Here is a 19385-nt window from a genome sequence, read left to right on the forward strand (position 1 = left end):
TTGCTTTCTACATGGAAAGTAGAAAAACCAGACGACATGTTCTTCTTCCGGCCGTACACTGCCCAGAATGTCAGCGATGAAACAAATGAAGATGCGCTTATTTCTGACACTGACGATAACGATGATGAGGTTGAAGATATCGATAATGATATTAAAGCTGCGCTTACTCCAATACAACACCACAATCTGCTGTTTTGCTACCAGTCTAAGGAACAACGCCGTTTACTCGCACGATATGGAAACATCTGCCTGCTTGATGCCACATACCGAACAACAAGGTATGCACTTCCCCTTTTCTTCCTGTGTGTTAAAACCAACGTCGGTTACCAAGTTGTTGGGCTTTTGTCATTCAACAAGAAGATATTGACAGCATTAAAGAAGCACTGATGATACTGCGAGGTTGGAACCCTGAGTGGAAACCGAAGAATTTATGGTCGATTTTGCAGACGGAGATACAAGCTATAGAATATGTTTTTCCAGGTAGGTTGTAACCTGGTAAATTTGCTGCACGTTCATGTAATAAATCTCTGATAAAGGAAATAGAACTTCTAGGAGTCAATTTTATATAAACTTTACGCTTCGATGCAGAGATGGATTCAGCGTGATCTGGCAGGGGTGGTGTTGGGCGAGTGCTTGTTATAAAGTACTGATAAGTGTGTGTTATCTGGAAATTCTCAAAAAGCCGTTAGTATATGGAGGAGGGGTTCTGGGACGGGTAGAGCGAGGCGTTCCACTAGGACATCATCACTCAATGAGATTTTTTGACAATGGTGGTGTGCGTACAACGAGTATAACGCCAGCGACGCGAAATTTTTTCAACCTTCCAGTACGAAAAATTTTCCTGCCACAAGGAGTGCTTGCTTGAACCGCTCCAGTTTTCCCATTTGTTGGATAAATGCCCGGATCAACTCTGAATTTATTATTTTACTAGGAAGCACGGTGTTTTTATGTGACTTCCATCGGGAAAAGGCATGGGGTGAATGGATAAACAAATCTGACCATGGTGTATCAGGGCACAAAGACGAGATTCTGCACTATCTTCGTTCTATTGCCCGATCAACCACAACGAACGAGTTCGAGGACGCTGTGAAAATTATGAAAGAAAGTTTGTTATGGAAGTCCTCCACAAGACTTCAAAAATGGCAAGAGGGAAAGTGGTTACCAAATGCAAAGGTTATTATTTAAAGTAAAACCAGTAATTCATGAGCAAACGTGTAGTATAAGATTTAAAAAAAACCCAGCTTTGATATTTGATGCGTGCCTTAAGCAACATGCGGATAGGAATGACATAATGTACTAGAGCTAGTCTGGTTTGTCATCTTACTTTAAAGCCAAAATGTTATTTCTTACAGGATAAACAGTTTAATTCCTTTCCAAATACGCGAAACCTAATAGCGAAATTTAATTCTTACACTTAAATTAGCTTACAGAGACCTCAGTAGCCTTCAATTGCTAATATATTAATTAAGTATTTTTTGCTTTCTTAGAGATGGGTACAAGCATATCGGATAGAAAACATGGAAATAGCAATCCATACAAATAATGGGGTGGAGCGTCAGAACGAAACATTCAAATACGAATACCTGGTTGGTTACAAAAATTGTTCCCTTAGTGAAATGCTATCTGTCGTGATTGAAAATTTTCTACCTGACTCTTATTTAAAGTAAGTTTTTCTTTCTTAACTGACTTAAGTACTTTCAGTTAAAATCGTAATTCACAATTTCAGCTATATGAATATATGTTTCAGAGAGAAAAATTACGTTACATGCATCTATTTTTACCCCTCGTTATTCATTCCCTCGTCTTCGGGTGATTGGCAAGAAACATATCTTTTATTACTTTTCAGATACGTTTCATTGAATGTGCAATATTCGTCGGGCTATCGAATGTACAACAAGGATATTCCAGAGTTTTTGCGGAATCGACCAAGATTTGTTGTTGCGCATGTTTTACAAAGATGGGAAGATTGCTGGCACACAAGCGACAACGTTAAAAAGTTGGAGGATGGGAAATACGAAGTTCTGAGTTCAACTTCACCCAAATGGTATAATGTTAGTTTTGGTGATGAAACAAGCCATCCAAGTTGTCAATGCGCCGATTGGAAGAAAACGAAGCTTCCCTGCAAACATTTTTGTGCTGTGTTTAGAAATACAGAACAAAACTGGAATGATTTGAGCCCGTTATACCAAAGCTTCTCTATACTAAATCTTGACGAGGTATGCCTATTCCAGTCATCAGTTGGATCAAAAGACAATGCTCACAAAGAAGAACAGGTAACTTGCACATGCACTACTAGAGTGCACAAAGGACGATGATCATTCTCAAAAAACGATCAAATGATTTAGTCATATTGCCAGGCTGTCTATCATGTGATTTCCTATTCAACATCGTAATTTGTTTATTCTCCATTTTAAGCCAGACAGCTTGACATTGTCTGAAGAACACACATCATTTGAGGCAGGGAACGATTTGCTTGACCCTCTTGATCACACACAAAAACTTCCACCAAGGAGAAAAACAAGCAGGAAACTTTTGCAGGCAAAATGCAGGGTTATCATAAAGAAGCTAAACGGACTAACATATTTGCTGAAAGATGTGCCTAGCCTTGAAAATCTTGAGGGTCAACTCCAACACATGTATAAGGAAACGGAACATTTGGTTAAGTCTGACAATGGAATCGTTCTGGAGGATGAGGATGAAAAGAAAAAGAGAAGGAAAAGAAAATCGACGGCAGCGTCTTCGAAATTGTCAAAAAGAGCAAGGAAAGAGAAAGTAAATGTTACAGATAGTCTTCCTGAAAGAAAGTATGGCAAACCTCGTCATCCATATTCTAAACGAGTTGGGCGCCATGCTGAAATGATGAGGAAGCATTACAAGGTAAACGTTCCTGTTAACAATGTCTCCCAAAACACAACTCCAAAATCTGCAAAATGTACTGTTAAAAGTGTAGTAGACTTAACAAGTCTCAAAGGTACTGCAGAAGAACTTGGTTCTGACACGACATGGGTTCCTTCCCTTGGCCTTAGAAAAGAAGATGAAAAAATACTATTTAGTAATCAAGCATGGCTGAATGATAGCATAATTAACGCTGCCCATGATCTTATACACAAGCAGTTTCCAGATGTGAAGGGCTTATCAAGTTCTTTATGTGTGAGCAGCAAGAAATCACAACCATGTCCTATAACTGCCTCCTGTGGTATTCAAATACACCATTCTGGCAATATGCATTGGGTTGTTTCTTGTGTGTCTAAAGGGGAGATAACTGTATATGACTCAATGACACCATCCATTTCATCGAAACTTGCTTGTCAGCTTTTACATGTATATGGCAACACTGAAGAACATCAACCGATAAGAGTGAAAGTCTGTATGTGTCAAAGGCAAATAGGAGAAAGTGATTGTGGCCTTTTTGCAATTGCAAATGCTCTTGCCTTGGCAAAAGGAATCTGTTTAAAGAATATAACATTTTTACAGTCACAGATGAGAGATCATTTGCATCAATGCCTCCAAGAACAGATGTTAACAATGTTTCCTTCCAAATTAACTGAACAGAATGTTTCAAAGTCTTTCATCATTTCATAGGAACTTGTACTGTAATTATATAATTAACCCATCAGTTAACTGGCAATGTTCCATGATTAGCCTGTTTCAGTATCTAACTTAATCTATAATGCCAGATTATTTTACTTAATGAGTATTTTATCTTTTAGTTAGTCAGTTGCAAAAACCTTTTATTGCATTTAAAGCTAATGGGTTAACAATTAAGAGATCATGATTTTACTGATCATGATCACTGATCATGACAGATAATTTTGTTCTAATCAGTAATCAGTCTACAATCATCTACCACTGATGACTAAAATAATCAGGCATTAGATAGAGTGAATACTAATGTAGGGTGTGTGTGGGTACAGCAGAACCACTACAGAGTGAGTAGTTATATCTTTTTCAGTCAAGGTGGGAAAATAAAGTAATGTGGGATTTATATTTGATTTCAGTTTGAAAATACTAAAATATTTCATAATAAACCAGGAATAATAAAGGTAACACACAAGGGATTACAATCAATTGCTTTAGAGAATATTTCAAATCCTTGTGCTGTTTGCAGTATGCTATTAAATAAAACTCCTTATATAAAATACAGTAATATCACTAATATGGAAGGCAGAAAATTAAAGCATTTGTGACTCCATATCGAAAGACGCATACCTTTTCCGTGTTAAAACCACTGATCTGTGGACTGTGGTTAAAACATGTTATAATTTTTACCCTATAAATCATTGCGTGAGTTCGATTGAATAGCAAATAGTCTTTCTAATATAATTATATAATATATAATAACAAAATTTCCATTCATTAAGACGTTCTCGCGCTTACCACGAACACGCAATAAACACGCAACTAGACCCAGACCTCTTACGGTCACCTACCTCTCGTCCATCCCCTTTAGCAACAACCAACACCTTAAGCGCGCCGTGAATTATGGTCTTTGTGGTCACAGAGCGGGAAAATAATTTCAAGATGGCTACTGTTGAAAGTGAGTGTTTTGAAGTTCTTAACTGTCTTTTAAAGGCTGTTCAAGCCAACGAGGATTCTAGTTCTTTTGAGAACTCTTGCACGGATCCTCTGCGGTTGGATAACTCTGAAAGTCAGTGCACTAGTCGGCTTTCTTCGTCGAATTTTACGAGGCCATGTGGAGGTGCTAGAGGTTATACGTGTTGTGTTCCTGGTTGTTCAAGCAACCACAAAAGGAATCCAGAGCTTTCCTTTTATAGCATTCCTAGTGGTAAAAGTGAAGAGTCGAAAGAACTTCGAAAGAAGTGGATTAATCTCATTTCACGTAGGGATTTCTCTCCTACAATTGGTCATAGAATTTGTTCGTTGCATTTTCCTGGGGGACGTAAAACCTATTTAAACAACCTTCCTACGATTGTTCCCAAAGCAACCAGACCTACACCAACGAAACCTTGTTCAATGGTAAAGGCAAGAAATCGGACTCTTGTATCATGTACAAAATCTGTACCTGCTAAACGCAGACTTTTTTCAGAACTTGATGATAACAATAATTCATCACGCTCAATAGAAGAGCCAGATAAAATGGCTACACCTGTAAATGAGAATATTGATCCTATTGCTTGTTTACAAGAACAAACGGAAAAACTTTTAGCAACTAATGAGAAACTTAAGGAGGAGAATGGAAGACTTAAAAATGAAAATAAATGTCAAAAAGATGAGATAAGAGGATTAACAGAGCAACTGGAACAAGAGAGGAAAAGAATACGTTTTTCAATTGAATGTTTTAAGGACAATGACATTCTCATTAGGTTTTATACGGGGCTGGAAGACTACAAAACCTTCAAAACATTGTTTGATTCATTTGGACCGGCAGTGAATAATCTGGTGTATTATGGTACCAAGACTAATTTGGAAAGGTTAAGCTCTGAAGATGTAATTAAACGTGGACCTAAAAGAACAAATTCACCTGAACAGGAATTTTTCCTTGTGTTGGCTCGCTTGCGATTGGGGCTTTTATAAGAAGATATAGCGACCAGAGCTGGGTTGTCTCAATCACATATGTCGAGAATATTTATTACTTGGGTTGACTTCTTGCATTCAAGGTTACGTAGCTTTCCAATTTGGCCATCCAGAAAAGCAGTTGATAATTCAATGCCAGCTTCATTTAGAGATATGTATCCTTCGACACGAGTTATTATTGATTGCACAGAAATATTTATTGAAAAACCAAATTCTTTTAGAAGTCAAAGTGCAACATACTCCACTTACAAAAGCCACAACACTGCCAAGGGTTTAGTTGGCATAAGCCCATCAGGAGCTGTCACTTTTGTATCGGATTTGTATGCAGGAAGATCAAGTGATCAACAAATTACTATTGATTGTGGAATTCTGAACTTGGTAGAAAATGGAGACTCAATTATGGCTGATAGAGGATTTGATATTGAGCACAATTTACCAGATGGAGTGTCACTAAATATACCACCATTCATGCGTGAGAAAGAGCACTTGTCAATTGAAGAGGAAACCAAGACTCGAAGAATAGCTTCTGTTAGGATCCATGTGGAGCGGGCAATTGCCAGAATAAAGAACTTTAAAATTTTAAGTACAGTCTTTCCAATTTCCATGGCAGCAAATTTAAACAAAATTTGGGTGATTTGTTGTTACCTTTCTAACTTTTTACCACCACTACTTGTAGAAAATAACAAGCTGGACTAGATGATAGTTTTTCTGCAATCCTCCCTGCTTTATTATTTATTCGGCCTAACAAGATGATTTTACCTGACATTGACATGGCTGGAGTTAACCTTTTAAAAGGCAACCCTATCAAAGGCTTAAAATTTACCCATAATAAAGGCTAGGTCCAAAACATTTTCACATTAAATCCATTGTAGGCTGTGAAACTTTATTAAACTTTGTGTGTCCTACCCCTTAATGGTTAAACTATTCTTTAACCCATTAAGTGCCAGGGTTTCCCCAGACAAGTAAAATCATCTGGCGTTTGTTAAAAAAAAATAAGTAGGGTGCACTGGGGCACTTTGCCAGTTAATGAGTTAAAGGTATTTGCATCTATTATTTGGAATTTTTAACAGAAATATCCTAGAGTAGAGGGGTAACCTTCACCTTACTCCCAATAAAAGCCTTTGAAACTTTTTAGAGTGTTACAAAACTGTAACCATTTTGTGGCTCATTAACTCTTTAACCTATTAATTAAAGTGGCAATGCACCCCAGTGCTCCCTACTTATTTTTTTGACAAACACCAGGAGATTTTACTTGTCAATGGGGAAGCCCTGGTGCTTAATGTAGTGGTGCAGCCAGCCCAACAAATTAGTCATGCTATGCAAATTTTAACTTATTATTCATTTCTTTAGAAATTGATTGTTTTCATGGTCTATGAACACGAAATTATTTGCATAGCATGACCAAATTGTCAGGCTGGCTTCGCTACTGGCTTAATGCGTTAAGCAGCAATGCACTCCGATGTGCCCTAGTTTATTATTTTACTACATGTCTAATGCCAGATGACTTGTCAAGTAGAGAGTGTTGCCACTCAATGGGTTAAACAACAGTAATAACGTGTTGCTTGAGGACAGGATTTCATTAGTCAATGAAGTTAATCTAGGAAATTAGCTTCTCGAATTATCACAGTTGATACATATACTTTACCTTGCTCCTTCAATATTGTCTTAATTAAGTACTATTTAAAGCATGCACAGGAGTGTTTTATCATATTTAAAATGCAAGTGCGCAGCACGAGCATTTCACATATGATAAAACAGGACTACAAATGCTTTAAATGACCAAAAACATGAATACAATAGATGCTGTCTCATTAGTATTCTTTGTTGCTGATTAGAGTGGACTGTATATAAAGAATACTAATGAAGATGAGTTTTATCAGGTATATAGCCACTTCAAGTGACATATTTTGGTATAAGTAAAAAAGCCAGTAAAAAACAATTGATGTGTGTTTTATTAATGTCATTTACAAGAAGGAAGAATAAATGAAAAGTAAAATGATGTTAGTTCTGGCAGCATTTTGTTCTCCCACAAAGAAATGTCCTTATAGATACGCTGAACATGCATATCAGCATTGGTGTATACCACAAAATCAATCCAGGGTAAATTTAAAATGTTCAAGACACCTTGACATTGATAATAATATGCATGGTTCACTTTAAGTTCTAATCCACTTTCGGTTTTTTAAATAAAAACCTTTGACACTTTGTGCAGCTTCATTAACATTCATTTCTTTCACTGAGTAAGGACACTTAACTTCAATGCATCCAACTGGAATACCATCTTTTATGACAATTCCATCAGGGCTACAACCCAGCCATGGCCACTGGGGACTGATGACTAACCCACAACATGTGACAAAAGCACTGCCTTTTAATGTTACATCTTGATATTTAGCAATTGCATTACTTTCATTATTCAGGCCCCACTGTACAGATGCAGGCACTTTTCTTTTCTCATGATCAACACATAAAATTGATTCAATCAGTGAAGCTGGATGGTTTTTCTTTCTACGATTGATAACTTTGCCAAAAATTGAAGCAGTAAGCCTTTTAGATCGTTCAGCGTACCATTGAGGATCTTTGTTTTGCCTCATAGTACTCAAACATATATCCTTAGCAGTGGATACAGTCAACCCAACTTTTGTTTTTACTAGTTCTAGTTGTTCTGGGCTATAATCTGATGGAGGGGTGTAACCATTTGGCACATTTTTAAAGATCTGATCAACCAGTTGACTTGGTGGTATTTGCGTTGGAATAGGAACAGAGCTGTTGTCCAGTTTTCTATTTTGCAACTGATTACAAGATGTCTCGAAAAGTTCACATGGCTTATAGTTATTTGAGGCTATAGCTTCACGAAATAGTGAAGCGCAATTGGCTTTCTCAAATGCATTTGCCATAGACTTAATTTCTTCTGCAGTCACAGTCCGAGCAAATGGTGGAGTAGCACAATAGTCTTCCCTACTCCCTTTTACAATATACCTTTTGGCAGGTTTGTTCACATCAGCTTTTTCAAATAGCATTTCTTCAAATTTAACAGCTTTGTCCAGGGTCTTTGAGCTTCCAGAGGGCACACTCCATTTTTGAGGAAGTTGTGTGCATGTCAATTCCACAGGAACGTGTTTCAAATTCAGATTGACAAAGTCCAAAATAGTGTACAATAGAGCAGCTACGTGTTTGCAGCAACCTCCTTGGCCAGCCTTACAAGAACACTTAGCATATTCCACTTCACCGTTAACTTGGTTTAAATGAACATAAACAGGATAGCTGATGCTCTTCATGGAAGCACCAACACGCGCTTTCACCACGAATAACAGCTTCGAGGCTTGCACATTTGGCTTGACAAAAGTACTTTTTACATAACCTTCTTTCCATAGTCCATAGCCTTTCTTCATATTTCGATAAGCTTTTGGAGCCATTTTATCAGGCATTGTACGGCTATTTTTTACAAGCTTATTCTCCAGCTTTTCATGAGTAAATCCTGGAAGTTTCTCTAAGCATTTTATCCAATCACGGTTGTCAGAATTGAAGATATCTTCACTTGTTTCCAACTCTACCAGCTTTCGAGGACATGCAGCACCTCCACATGGCCTCGTAAAATTCGACGAAGAAAGCCGACTAGTGCACTGACTTTCAGAGTTATCCAACCGCAGAGGATCCGTGCAAGAGTTCTCAAAAGATCTAGAATCCTCGTTGGCTTGAACAGCCTTTAAAAGACAGTTAAGAACTTCAAAACACTCACTTTTGACAGTAGCCATCTTGAAATTATTTTCCCGCTAATAGACCATAATTCACCGCGCGCTTAAGGTGTTATGACATCATTATGCATAAGGTCTATTTAATTCGATCCCTATCAACAATTCCCTGTGGATGAGAAATCAGAGCACCTGCAGAAAATCCACAACATTTGTCAGGGTGTTGACTAACTTTTTTTATAATGGCTATAAGCACAGCAAACAGACAACTTCAGATAATAAATAAATCTGTCTAAGCCATATAAATTGTGTTGTTCACTAATAATGAACTGGAAGTTAACTCAGTCGGGCAAGCAAAAATTCTTAAACTGCCATGAGTTGACAAATTAACATACAGTTATACTATACCAGTATTACCTTTCCTAAAGATTGTGCCAGCTTAGCAGGTTGTTTTGATTGGGTATTCCTGTGTAAAAAGAAACAAAAAACAAGTACCATAATCAATTTGTTTACTAAATCAAAGCGACTGTAACATAAACTCAGTAATTATAAGCTCCAGAGCTATCTCATTGACAAGTAAAATTGTTTGGCACAAGTACTATATTAAGAAGGTGATTGATTGCAAACAGTCACAGCACCTTAATAAAACCACCAATAGGAATTTGATTTGATAAATTATACAAGTTACTGGTTTTTCCTTTGTAGGCACTAGGCTTGCACAATAAATTGCTTCCCTTTTTTTTATCCAGGGTCACTACTCCATAACCAGCTACCCTGAATATGCCATAGTTGACCTCAGAAGAATTTAAGATGGTTTGAGCAAGCAAGATATTTTCCTGGGCCTGCTCCGCATTTGTCCCAGCTGATACACGGAGCCCTCCAGCACCTTGCCACTGTTGAATAAATGTAAATTAACTGAGCATACCTGTCCAATTGTTTCCTATGGATCTGGAGATCTGTAATATATAGCCCTAGGTCAAAGGCATTAACTACATGCAATATTAGTTACACATGATAATGGTAACCAGTACTGTACATGACATGACACATTCATGCAATCCCTTCATACAAATTACCTTTCCTTCTTGATAGAACTCTTTTACCTTTGATGCTAAGAAGCTGGTAAATTTGTTATACTGTGCATTAGCATACTGAGCCTCTAGGTTGGTTTTTTGAAGTTCCAATAACTTAATTTTCTGGATCTCATGTCATGTGGAATCTCATTTACTTTCACACTAACATTTTCACATGGTGGTTCTTCAATTTTAAGGTTATCTATACAGTATATGAATTCACAGGAGTTAATGAAACATCTTACTTTAGCTCTAAATCCAGACAATTGTACTTGTCAGTGGCAGAGTATTAATGTTCATTAGATTAACTGAACTAACTGGACAGTGTATACAAGTACCTTGTTTACCCATTACCATGTTATGTGCACTTAAGTAATTACTCTGTTCAACCCTAGACAATTTTACTTGTCAATAATAGAGCCCTGGTGGTCAACAAAATTATGTGCCAACATAATTGAGCACTAATTGTATTGGTAAAATTACCTAAAATTTTATAGAAAACTAAATAAGCCCCTCTCTTAATTAAGTTCCCCTCTCTATCAATTCCCCCACAAAAAGGGACTGAAAAAAATATGCCCCCTAGGGAGCTTAATAGAGAGAATATGGTAATATTGAAATTGTGCATGCCTGAGAAATATTATTAGGCAAAACTGTGACCAAAAGCAGCCTTACACTGCACACTACCCATGCTAATAATTAAATTGTTTACATTACATACCTGAAGACACTGTGGTATTAGTCTTCTGTAGTCCATTTTGTATTTTTAGAATCATACACAAGGGCAAGCTCAAATGTTTAAACATGTTATCACTGCTTTCTAGATATGGTTTCAAACTGCAAAATAAAATATTGCACTCATGAATAATAATAGTGTGATATTCATAATTTAGACAATGCACAACTTTAATAGAATTATATGTAATAGTTAAAATAAATTGACCAGATCTCATGTGTAGTACTAATATAAGTATATACATGTACCTTATTTTATGGCAAAATTAAACTGATTTAAAAGCCAATATAGAAAAAGATTGATTAAAGAATGTACACGCCGACAATGCCAAAATACAATATTTGTTTGTAAAATGAGCGCGGGAAAGTTCCCAGGAAATTTAAATACGTAATGGAAGCACGGTCAATGAACTAAGTGCTATATGAAATATGTAGTGAATCCTTCATTGCTATATTCTTTTTTGGATTTTGGAATGAACAAAAAGGATGGACAATCTTAACAAAGAAAACACTCAGGATCGAATATATCAGGTGTGCATAAAATAGAAATTAATATTCATTATTGTTTTGATATATTTCACATCATATTTATATTTCAAGTATATAAATGGACGTATTTTCATGGGTCTATTTATATGGAGCTGAATTACCCGGATGACCAAATTACTTGCTTTGCTGAGAAATATAACAGAAAATTAATTAAATTATAGGTTGCTCGGTGAATTGTTAGTGTGGAGTACCCACTGTTTACTACCCAGTTAACTCACCTTGCTGAGATTCTGGCAGATATCTTGGCAAGGTGAGATGAATGCTTTGCCATGTAAATAATTTTCTTGGGTATCTCGGTCAGCTAGCTGGGTGTAATTTTTGCAAACAACTCCTGCATGCGTTTTCTTTCCAGGGAAAGGTTGGGTTACTTCATTTAACCACAGTGTGTTAAAAATGCCAATTAACTTGCTTCCATATTTAAACAGAACGCATGTTTTCTAGCAAAATAACTCCAGCAGCTGGGTAACTCGCCTTAATAAAAAAACAGAGCCTAAACAAAGGGCTGGGTCTCCGGGGAGCTCCAAATTGTTGCCTTAATATGACAGGTGTTTTGCGCGTATGAGTACTTTTAATATAAGTTCATGTCTTTTATAGTTTTTACAATTATAGACTCTCGAAATTATAACAAGCTTGTAATTGTCGGTTATGTTCTGGTCAATTAAGGGACAGACGGACTGTTCGTAAGCATTTACTAATCACCCATATCGTAGAATTACTGACTCTGGTAATGTGGCCAATTCTCATACAAATGGTGAAGTTGTTCTGCTGCTACTGATAATAGCAGTCATATTACTGATTTTGACAATGGCAAACATAGTCATATAAATTCTGATGATGATGATGCAAGTGATGATAACAGTAATTGTAATGACAATATTATTGGTAGAAAAGATGGTGATGATGATAATGATAATGATAATGGGAGTGATACTAATAGGGGTGATGACATTGGTAGTTGTGGAAGTGATGGTGATGATACTGGGAGGGATAATAATGATGACAATGCTGGTGATAGCAGTGATGGTAATAATGATAATGATGACAGTGATGGTAGCAATGGCAGCAGAAAAGGTGATGATAGTGATAGCAATGATGGTAGTGGTGGTAGTGAAAGTGACAGTAATTGTTCAGGTGGTAGTGGTAATAGTGGGGACTGCAGCAATAGCGATTTTAGTGAAGATGAGATGGAATTGGAGATGGAAAAGTGTATCTTGAGAATACTTGAGGCAAAGATAAAATATGGTTGGTCACAGGAAGAGACATTAGGTCAATTAAGAAATTTGTAGGAATTCACAGAGGATAATTGCATCCCGCACAAAACATGGTTCATGGTAATGAAGTTTTTAAGGAAACTAGGATATAAACATCCGAAACACTACAAGATATGCTGTGGAGCAGATCATGTAACACTTGTTTTGGAAGACAAATGCCCTAATTGTGAGAAAATAAGAGATAAATGTACCGACTATTATGTTCTTGGCTTAAATGTGGACTCTATATTTTTGAATGCAAAAAATAAAGTGATCACTTGGCCCATTGGGAGGAACGGAATGAATGGTTTAATATTGGTAACATCACTGTGCCTTATAAGGAAGTGTGGCATGGCGCACAATTTCGTGAGACTATCCTTCTTTTGGGATGAAGAGAGAGAGATTATTTTGCCAGCCTGTTGCCCAAATTGTTCAAACGTATTCTCATTGGATGAAATGGTTGAAGCAAGTGATGAGAACAGACTTTTACCTAATGCTTATATTGAATTATCGTGCACCGAATGCTCATTTGAATTTGTACACATTGTACAAATGGTGAAAGGAAATAAACTCAACCAAGCTTTTATATTCCACGAAGATGGCTTTAATGCTTTCACCAGAACAACTAGAGGCATTGCAGCAATACATATTAGTAATGCATGCACAAGAAAGGGGTTGAGACTCCATGGCAGAAACCTTTGTGTGTACAGCTTTATACCTTCACATCAACTGAATGAAGGAATCCCGCACAAGATGGATGCTTATCTTCAGCCTTTGATTGATGAATTAACTGAGCTTTTTTTGTTTGGTATTCAAGTACACGTCCCTGAAACCATTGAGCTTTCAAATTTTTCTGTTACTCAAGGGAATTACAGTGTGCGAGCATTACTGTTGCTAGGTACAGCAGATTTTAAGGCTCATCAGGAAATAATTTTGTATGCAGGAGGTATATATGAATTTTATATTATTATCAAATGAAGTTGTAAAATATAAGGTCTTGATTTCAGTTGGCCCTGGGAGTGGTGTGTGATTTTTTACATTGTTCTTGATTAGGTACTGTGTATAAAAATACAATAACATCACCCTTCCATCACCAAATCTAATCAACAACCTTAGACCACAACCCGTATAATTAGGACTATCTTAAAAAATAAAGAAATATCAGTTTATTACGTAGCAGTACGTAAGGTACTCCCTTAATGTTCAACAGGAAAAGAGTGCATACAGCTATTTTATTAAGGTTGTCAGTAACATAATCCAGTGATTTTCCACGGTCATATTGTACATTTGAGTATTGTTGCTGACAGCCTATTAAATAGCAATGCATCCCAGTGCACCCTACATTTTTTCGCGATCTCCAGACAATTTTACATGTTAAATTAAAAAGGAAGCTCTGGAGTTTAAAAGGTTATTTGAAACAGTGGTATTAATGACACTATACAGGATGGGTCACTACTTATTATTTGATTTGTAACTGAGTGCCTTTACTGTCTCAGAATTTAAGCAGTTAGCCCAGTTTCTACACTGACAATTATAATTTTTTTGGCATTAATAATACTCAGTTTGTTTTTGCCTTTCCTTATATTATATAGGTGGAAAGATTGGATGCCAACATTGTTTTGTTAATGGCTTGTATATGCCATGCAAATGCCACTATTATTATGGTAATTTTGGTCAGCGCTATCGAAACCCAAGTGCCCCTAGAACAGCTATCTACCAACTGGAAAATGGAAAGAGAGTAGATGCAGCAACTACAAAGGCTCAGCGACAGGAACTACAGGTGGCTACAGGGGTTTCTGGTGTCAGTGTACTTTTCCAACTGTACAAGTTGTACCAGTTCGACCCTATCCTTGACATGAGCATTGATCGAATGCACCTCACTTTTAACATGCTGAAAAGGGAGTTCATCGACAAGATGTGGGCAGATATTAGAGAGAATGCTAATGAAGAAGTCAATGACAGAGATCCTGACGTTGGTGGACTCCTTGTTCATGAAGATTTCAAGGATGTCTTGAGTGTGTTAACTGGACTAAGGAGAAAAAAAAAAAGGTGTTGCTGGTATGAAATCATTAACAGATAAGCTAGGAAGTTGGAAATCAAATGAATTTAAAAGGTACAGCAACATATGTAATGTAAGCAGTGCATGCATAAATTCACCATAATCCCCGAGCCGGTGCGGAGCACCGTGCGAGGGTACTAATTCCGCTCGGATATTTATACCCACGATATGCAAATGCGAAATCAAAGTCGTCCGCCATTATGCAATGGACCTCACGCCATGGACGGTCTTCTACGTTTTACGCATGCGCCAGTGTTAACTACTAAGCTCTTGATTGGTCGAGACAAAAAATTGTATTTTCAAACGTCAATGAATAACTGTCATTTAGCAAAATTTCGATGAAATTTACAAATTTATATTTTCAGTTATAGATATGGAATATATGTATTTTTACCAAATTAGAGGGAAACTCGAATGATGTCAGGACTTTTCACGGTTTAACAAATAACAAGATCAAATTTTCGACCGAACTCACCGTGTATAATGAACTCGGAATATTTTACACTTGATAATATTTCATCCGGCAGACCGGCACAGCTTTAAAAAGTAATTCTTTTGTGGCAAACACAACTTCAATATTCTCAAATGTTTTTCACTATAAATCTGAATGTGTTATGTGGTAAACGACAATATAATTTTATTTATAAACTCCGTTTTCATAATGACAAAAAGAAAACAATATCAAAACATTCCCGTACAAAAACCAGTCGAAGCGTTGTATGAGACGTCTGATGTTATATTTCATGGCATTTAATAATTAAAATGATTTACCATAACACTGACTATAGATGAGTAACTTAACTTCCAAAAAAAAGGTAAGAATCTTGTCGTATTTTTGCCATTTTTTCACAAAAATATCAGGGTAAACTTTGATTCTTTAACACTATACAGCCGTTGCAAGTTGCTATGACTACAGTGTTTCCACGTGCAGAAAAATATTTCCATACTTTTCTCAATTTCTATTTATCACATATCATCAGATACCATGTACCCTCCAAAACCCCCAAACCACATAAAATTTCTAACAATCATTAACTAATTTCGTTTAACCGAGGCGAGGGATTGCTGCATGCATGTATTTCTAGTAAATAGAAAATGGCACATGTAGAATTTCACCACAATGCTATGGAAACATCAATTGGTGACCGAAAGTGTTGAAAAAACAAGTGTTACAATCATTGAAGGAATATCATTGGGCAATATCAGGCATAGAGTGAATGGTAATAAGTTTTGGTTGTATTGCCATGCTACGGTCAACAGTTGAAAAATGAAATTTGATTGTATGTTTTACCCTGTCACAACCCTAGCGCTAATCTCATTGGCTATTACATTAAAAGTTACTGAAACATGAGGGCATGACCTAATATTGTAGATATTTTAAACTGAACATAATTGTCTGGCTGAGTGAAAAACTCATATTTGGGTAATTTTTTTTCCTCATTCTATTTTGTCCCCTTTCTACAGATTTAGCAGTGTCGCAAAAGAGGTGTTGGCTCAAAGAATACCATCAAAGGCATATGATTGCTATATCCTACTCTGTGATGCTGTACAAATTTTGTACAGTACAGAACTACAAGCAACAGGATGGGAAAATCACCACATTAAACGACTTGAGAAACTACTTTGGAGTCATGCAATCAGAGCAGAAGAGTTTTATGGCCTTCCTATCTGTACTGAAAATTTGGAATACTCAGTACATGTTGCAGAAGACATTAAGCGCCACTCAAGTATGGACAACTACTCGTGTGAGCTATATGAACGAGCAATATTAAAGCACAAAGCCCAGAAACACAATGCAAAAGGTCTAGAGAAGACATTTGCAGTCCGAGAAAGCATCAGGAACTTTCTTGAGGACTATCAAGCAAAAAACGGCCCACTTTCCACGTATGGTAATGATGTTAAAAAGTACCAGTTTGACCTGCAGGAAGTAACTTTACCAATAATGCTTCACGAATCCTCATTTTCTGCAGGCAAGTCATTATTGCATGATATGCAACAGTTGAATATGCTACTCCTGAATTGCAACATGCAATGTCTTATGGTGTGCCCATTGGATGTATGGAGAAAAAGGTGTTCAGCCAACATGTAGAATTAAGAGAAAGGTAATGATGTATCCTGACCCCTTTGATCTTGATAGCCCTTCATTCTATCTTTGTGTGGATTTCAAGAACCCAGAACTGGTTAAAAAAATCAATGTTACAGTCTACCCTCAACATGAGGATGCAATTTGTGTATTGGGTGCAGAAAACCAGGAATGGTTTGCCTTGGTTCGACAGATTAACAATGAGGAAAGAACAGCATTTGTTAAATGGTATTCGGAAACACGACATCCAGGTTTCTGGATACTGATGAACCAAGAAGACGAAGTGAGTTTCTCTTCAATTTTGAGGACATGCCAAGTTCACCGAGTTTTTGGGGGATATAACATAGTTTGAGAATGATTTGTTGATCTAACAATCTGAGTTGTGATGAATTGTGATCATTATACAGGGTGAGTAAAAAAAAAAATCGAAAATTCAAATGAAAAATTTATCTAAAAACCATGCAAGAGATAGATGATGTTTGCTATCATTCCGGTTACAAATCTCCCATAAGAAAGTTTTCCCGTACGGAGCAAATACGTCTTTGGAATTACAGTAATTGGTGAATTCAAAGCCCGAATCACAGCTAGTTCAACTACGATAACAAGTACATTTCTCGTCACAAATACAAACAGCACATGTTTGCTCGGCTGCCAAACATCTACCGCTTTTGATTACTCAACCTAAAAATTCATTCTGTTGCACTAGACCATCCTGAACCAGAAATATCAGCGGTATTGAAGTAACACCAAAAAGTATTCGAAGAAATGGGTAATCAAACCTGAAATTGTTCCTAATATTCAACCAGTGGCTCAACAAGCAAGACATATTCCACACACCATGAAATTGCAAGTAAAGAAAAAGGTACCCAAATTGGAAGAACAAGCCATGAGTGAATGAATGATTTATTTAAAGTCGTATACACAGGATGCGGTTACCCGATCATCCGAGCCAGAGGCTCATGTATAAAGTGCACGACATACTATATAATACTATAGATACAATTGTATGTTAATAAAATTGGTAATAGAAAGGTAAACTAGACTAGTAAGATACAAATCTAAGAAATTATATACAAGATTGACGCTGACATCCTATAAATTCACTGTGTTTTAGATGTAGCTTAAATTCTGGTAATGTCTTTGCAGATTTAGCAGAGAGCGGTAAATTGTTCCATACATGCCCTACTGTATAGCTGTAGAAATTATGCAAGTAACGGCTATTGTTCCTATGCTGTTCAACATTAAATCCATTATACCTTAGATTATAGGTAGATTTATGTTTTTTAAAAAAGTCAGATATATATATATATATATACAGGACCTTCATTTCTAAAACTCTTGAAGAATAAAATTAAAGCTTGTCCAAGTCTCCTACGTTGGAGTGTTCGCATTGATGCTAGTTCCAGAAGTTCTTCGTAGGTGGCATTTTTACCCAAGCTCATTACAGTTCTTACACCATAGCAATTCGCTTTTTCAAGTTTCCTGCACAGTGTTTTTATTTCACACCAAAGTGTTGAGAACAATATTCCATATTAGGTAAAACATACGCTTTGTACAAACTTGTTATGACATTTATCGGAACCATCCTTTTGAGGCATCGTAGGGCAGCAATACTTCCATAGGATTTCTTTAGTATCTCATCAACATGCTGCTTAAAACCTATCCAGTGTCACTCTAAGTGTTTAAGCAAGTACTCTAATATGGCAGGACATATGTCAGACGAGTACTGGGTTGTATCATCTGCATAGAGACAGAGTGATGTGTTATCAACATACCAGTTAAGATCGTGGAAGAAAACATTAAATAGTAAGGGTCCCAATAAGCTCCCTTGAGGGACTCCACATTTTAGACTCATCCAATCTGAAAAGACACCATTACATTTCACCCTCTGACTAGGTTGGAATATATATGATTTCATTAACATCATTGCATTGTCCTGTAGACCGTAAGCCTTTAATTTTGCAATCAACAAATTGTGACAGATGGAGTCAAATGCTTTCGTCAAATCGATTGCCACAATACCCATATCCTCCTTTTGATCAAGGGCTTTCCTAAAGTCATCTGTTAACTTAATAAGTTCCGTCGCACACGAGTGACTGCGGAGAAAACCCGACATATTATTTGAGAAAATTGGAGAGAAATGCTTGTATAATTGATCAAATTTAATTTTCTCAAAAAGCTTTGGGGTACATGATAAAATGGTGATTGGTCTGTAATTCGTTTTAATGACAGCCTCATCCTTTTTATGAACTGGTGTAACATTCCCTTGCTTCCATGTATTCGGCCAGGTACTTTTATCAATACAATAATTGAATAAATTAGTGAGTGGCAAGGAAATTGCAGGAGCAGAGACTTTAAGCAGCTTTGGTTGATAACCATCAGGCCCACTAGCTTTCTTTTCATTTAAGTCTA

General features: G+C 36.7%; 1 protein-coding gene across 1 annotated transcript; it reads right to left on the minus strand.

The window, feature by feature from the left end:
- Positions 1–7295: 7295 nt before the first annotated feature.
- On the minus strand, positions 7296–8813 carry LOC114537170. The gene is made up of 2 exons (XM_028558290.1): positions 8187–8813; positions 7296–7304 (listed from the first exon to the last, which is right to left on the minus strand). The coding sequence occupies exons 1-2, from the start codon at positions 8811–8813 to the stop codon at positions 7296–7298; spliced, it is 636 nt and encodes a 211-aa protein (XP_028414091.1).
- Positions 8814–19385: the final 10572 nt, after the last annotated feature.

The sequence above is a fragment of the Dendronephthya gigantea genome, unplaced genomic scaffold, assembly GCF_004324835.1.
Source record: "Dendronephthya gigantea isolate DGI-Jeju-01 unplaced genomic scaffold, DenGig_1.0 000152F, whole genome shotgun sequence".
In the NCBI taxonomy this organism is placed as follows: domain Eukaryota; kingdom Metazoa; phylum Cnidaria; class Anthozoa; order Malacalcyonacea; family Nephtheidae; genus Dendronephthya; species Dendronephthya gigantea.

Coding starts and splice junctions, on each gene's coding strand:
- LOC114537170 (XM_028558290.1), bottom strand. CDS start 8,813: ATGAAGAGCATCAGCTATCCTGTTTATGTTCATTTAAACCAAGTTAAC.